This window comes from Arachis duranensis, chromosome 4 (assembly GCF_000817695.3).
Source record: "Arachis duranensis cultivar V14167 chromosome 4, aradu.V14167.gnm2.J7QH, whole genome shotgun sequence".
Lineage (NCBI taxonomy): Eukaryota > Viridiplantae > Streptophyta > Magnoliopsida > Fabales > Fabaceae > Arachis > Arachis duranensis.
In genome coordinates, this window is record NC_029775.3 from 90,654,419 (window position 1) to 90,659,215 (window position 4,797).

General features: G+C 38.0%; 1 protein-coding gene across 1 annotated transcript; it reads right to left on the bottom strand.

The window, feature by feature from the left end:
* Nucleotides 1-438: 438 nt before the first annotated feature.
* Nucleotides 439-1,036, bottom strand: LOC107484020 (uncharacterized). Its single transcript, XM_016104626.1, has 2 exons — nt 640-1,036; nt 439-461 (listed from the first exon to the last, which is right to left on the bottom strand). The coding sequence occupies exons 1-2, from the start codon at nt 1,034-1,036 to the stop codon at nt 439-441; spliced, it is 420 nt and encodes a 139-aa protein (XP_015960112.1).
* Between the last annotated feature and the right edge of the window lie 3,761 nt (nt 1,037-4,797).

Below are 4,797 nucleotides of genomic sequence, written 5' to 3' on the forward strand. Positions count from 1 at the left end.
CAATTTTAGCTTCATTTTAGCATAATTCTGGGATGCGCTGCGATGCGTACGCGTCGGCACAATTTCAGTTTCATTTTAGCATAATTTTGGGATGCGCTGCGACGCGTACCCATCGCCGACGCGTACACGTGGGTAGCGTTGCGCGCATAGCACCATTTCAGCACGAACCTGGCACAACTTTCTGTCCAAGTCGTGCTGTGGCGCTGTCCCAGCATGATTTCAGCATAATTCGAGTTTAGGCGTCGACGTATGCGTGACTTGTGCCCGTGCCCTCGGCCCCCTTTCCACACAGCCTTAGCACAACTTTCTGTTTGACCATGCGGATTCGTCATTCAGGCATCCTTTTAGCATGACGCCTGTCCGCGATCTGACGCGTGCGCGTCAGGCATGTGCACGCGTGGCTGGCCCCCTTTTTTAAATATTGTAAAACAGAGGTAATTATGCAGAACTAGAAATTAACACTGATAAAAATAAAATAGAACTAATAAAAAAGAAAGATCATACCATGGTGGGTTGCCTCCCACCTAGCACTTTTGTTTAACGTCCTTAAGTTGGACGGTCCATAAGCTCAAGCCTCTTCTTGTGTTGGATCTGCCAAGAGGAAGATCTCCAGCTCCTTGTTGTTCTTCATCTTCTCACCATGATATAGCTTCAACCGGTGGCCATTGACTTTGAAGAAGTTGGGGCTTGAAGGGTGACTCAGGTGAAAGACTCCATATGGTTCTACCTTTTCCACTCTATAGGGACCTTTCCACCTTGATCTCAACCTTGAGTTATAGAGGAGAACTAAATCCCCAACTCTAAACTCTCTTCTCTTGATGTTCTTGTCATGCATAGCCTTCACCCTCTCCTTGTAGAGTCTTGAGTTCTCACATGCTTCTAGTCGAAGGCACTCCAATTCCTGTAGTTGCAGCTTTCTTTCAATTTCGGCTTCTCTCAATCCCAAGTTGCATTCCTTCACAATCCAGTAAGCTTTGTGTTTCACCTCTACCGGAAGGTGACAAGCCTTTCCGTAGACTAGACGAAACGGACTCATGCCGATGGGTGTCTTGTAGGCAGTTCGATAAGCCCAAAGCGCATCTCCAATCCTGGAGCTCTAGTCCTTTTTATTAGGCTTGACAATCTTTTCCAATATGCGCTTTATTTCTCTATTAGACACTTCGGCTTGCCCATTGGTCTGGGGATGGTAAGTCATCGCCACCTTGTGAGTAATGCCATGTTTCTTCAACAGACCTGTCATTCTCCTGTAACAAAAGTGGGAGCCTTGATCGCTTACAATTGCTTGTGGTGATCCAAAGAGATAGATAATATTATTTTGAACAAAAGAAACAACAACGTTAGCATCATCAGTATGGGTAGGAATTGCATCCACCCATTTAGAAACATAATCAATAACTAACAAGATGTATAAGAAACCATTAGAATTTGGAAATGGACCCATGAAGTCAATGCCCCAGACATAAAAAATTTCAAAAAACAACATAAGTTGTTGGGCCATCTCATCCCTCTTGGATATATTTCCAAACTTTTTGTATTGGGAGCAAGATTCACAGAAAGTAGTAGCATCCTTAAAAAGTGTGGGCTACCAAAATTCACAGTCTAAAATTTTTCTAGCAGTTTTTTGAGGACCAAAATGTCCACCACTCTCAGAAGAGTGGCAGGCCTCAAAAATTGACTGGAACTCTAATTGTGACACACACCTTCTAATTATTAGGTCAGCATCACATCTCCACAAATATGGGTCATCCCATATGTAATACTTGCACTCGCTTTTAAGCTTGTCCTTTTTATGCTTAGTGAAAACACTTAACAAACATATCACGGCATCAAATGGTAATAAAAGAGGATTGAAATTAGCAAATTTAAGGCCAAAGAAGTATGTTTTCAATCATAGCACAAAATTAGGAAGGAAAATGTAAAACCATGCATTTTATATGAATAAGTGTATGAAAGATTGACAAAATCCACTCAATTTAGCACAAGATAAACCATAAAATAGTGGTTTATCAGTGTTGAAGTTTCTTGTAGGGTGTATAAGGTATCATCTTAAGGATTATTCACCATGGCTTAGGCAGATAATCAAGGATCTTAGATACTAGAACACTATTATGAGTTGCATTTTTAGCTCCAACATTTATTCTAATGTTATCAATTGGACCCTATTGGATTACATGCAGAGGGATATGTCACCAATACAGATATAATTCGTCATTTCATTTATTTCACTCTTGTCAATATTTGTTAGATACAATACTATTTTTTCTGTTTTTGCACTTGATCTTTGGTTCACATGCTAAGTGAAGCTTTTAATAGCTAATTAAAGTTATGAGTTAGTGAAGTAAAAAAGCTAAATTAGAAAGTTCATTTATTATTATAACCCAAATAGGAAAAAAAAGAAGAAGAAAAGAAGAGTAAACTATTTTATAAATATAATTGGTTGCTTAATCTTACTATAATAATGAGTTCTTAATACTTAATGCTACATGCTTGGTATTTATCTTGTAACTATGTTGAGTAGTTGCTTGACCGAATAAGAAATGGTAAACTAGCAGACGATAGAAGAAATGCTATTATTGAGCTTCAAGCTATTGTCTCAGAAAATTAGGCTTCCCAGTTAGCAATTGGCGCTATGGGTATACTTAAACGAATCGTTTTGCTCTGTTTTCCTTTTATTTATTTTTTCATTTGATGATTAATGCTTCTTTGTAGGATTTCAAGTAATGCTTTCTCATGAACAACTACATATTCTTGATTATATATATAGGTTCTAGATTCTAGGTTGATAATATAAGAATTAAGTGGTTTGAACGTTTCTGGATCTCGCATTGCTCCAAGTATATACAAGAATTGATGTTGATGCCAGATGTTTGTAGGCATTATAGACGATGGGTTGCTGAGAAACAAGGGCCTGATGCTAGAAACATTGAACTTCAATTCACTAAGAAGGTACTCTCTATTGACACCAAGCACTATCATGTATGGTCTCATCGCCAGGTTTTGCATCTTTCTCCCTCACTCTATCAACTATGTTAATTTCAGAACTACATTTACTGTAGTTCACTACTCAAATGTGAAATGAAAATTTAGTTTATGTTAATTTTATGTGGACAGCGAGTTTTCTAGGCACTAGGAGGATGGAAAGATGAACTCGATTATTTCAGCCAACTTCTTAAACAAGACATTTTCAATAACACTGCCTGGAATCAGGTAGGTCCGTACCATTGACAAATTTTAAAATGAATATTTGTCAATCCTTTTGCATTTTGCAGCAGCTTGATTGATACTCCTCAAATCATGTACGGAATGTTCACAGAGAAATCAAAGGAAAGTATTTCATCGAGTTGGTCAGATATAAGCAGTCCTGTGTTCAGATTCTCCAACAAGGTCAAGTTACTGACATATAGATTCCATTTGTTTAGAAATGCATCAAATGACTAACCGGATATCTGCTGCAGGTTAGGTCTTTGTTGTCTTCTCTTAAGTGTAGTATATTGAAGATCCCAGTCAAGGAGGCTTGCCAAGGCATAGCAAAAGGTATTTTAAGTTACTTTGTTTCATTCCTTTGATTTTAGTTGCCTTGTTTCCAATGTTGATGTTATAATCTCGTTCCTTTTTTCTTTTTTCCGATTGATTAATACTAGTATATAGTAACAACAATAATAATAAGACTAAGAAAAATAATGAAATTATTGTTATTATTGTTGTTATTATGATGGCAAGTAACTGAATCGGGAAGAGATGTTTGGGAGGCCGGTGAATCCTTTGAGAAGGTTCGGATACATTGGTGGTGGATTGTTCTCAAGTTCAAAATCGAGGTCCTCGACAATTTTTCCTATCAGCCTCATAGTCATGGTGACTTTATTTCTTTCTTTCTTTAACATTGCAATTATTGGATTTATACATTTTCGGCTCACTTTAATAGAGAATTTATCTAAACTAGCTAAAGATTTGGTAGTGATAGAGTATAGTGCACCACAAATTAAAGTAGCCAAATACAGTATGAATCTTAAAGTAGCTAAATTACTTTTGATGCCAACAATGCTTGATTAGTATTGTGTCCAATAGATTTGGATATAGATTACAATATTATAATTATAAGATATAATATATTTGCAGACATGCCTTTGATAGATTTGCTTTGTGTTTAGTTTAGTTTTTCAGTACTCTTGTCGCAACACCACACCTCCGCTGCTTGCACCGCCTCTGTTATTGCGTGTAGACGCACAAGATCTTCACTGCAGTAAGTTTTCTCCATTTATTTTTTGCTGCAGTAGGTCTTCTTTGCTAGTAGTATTGTATTTTTTTGCTTACGATCCCAACTTTCACCCTTTCACCTCTAACCTGTTTTCTTTTTCATCCACTGAGTGTGGTGCACGAAATTGCAATCACACTTTTGCAACTCCGCACAACTAACCAGCAAGTGTACTGGGTCGTCCAAGTAATACCTTGCGTGAGCAAGGGTCGATCCCACAGAGATTGTCGGCTTGGAGCAAGCTATGGTTATCTTGTAAATCTTAGTCAGGATGTCAGAAATTATCAGGATTGATTGTGAAAAGCAAAAGAACATGAAATGATTACTTGTTTTGCAGTAATGGAGAATAGGTTGAGGTTTGGAGATGCTCCATCTTCTGAATCTCTGCTTTCCTACTGTCTTCTTCTTCAAACACGCAGGTCTCCTTCCATGGCAAGCTGTATGTAGGGTTTCACCGTTGTCAATGGCTACCTCCCATCCTCTCAGTGAAAATACGTCCCTGATGCTCTGTCACAGCATAGGCTAATCATCTGTCAGTTCTCAAT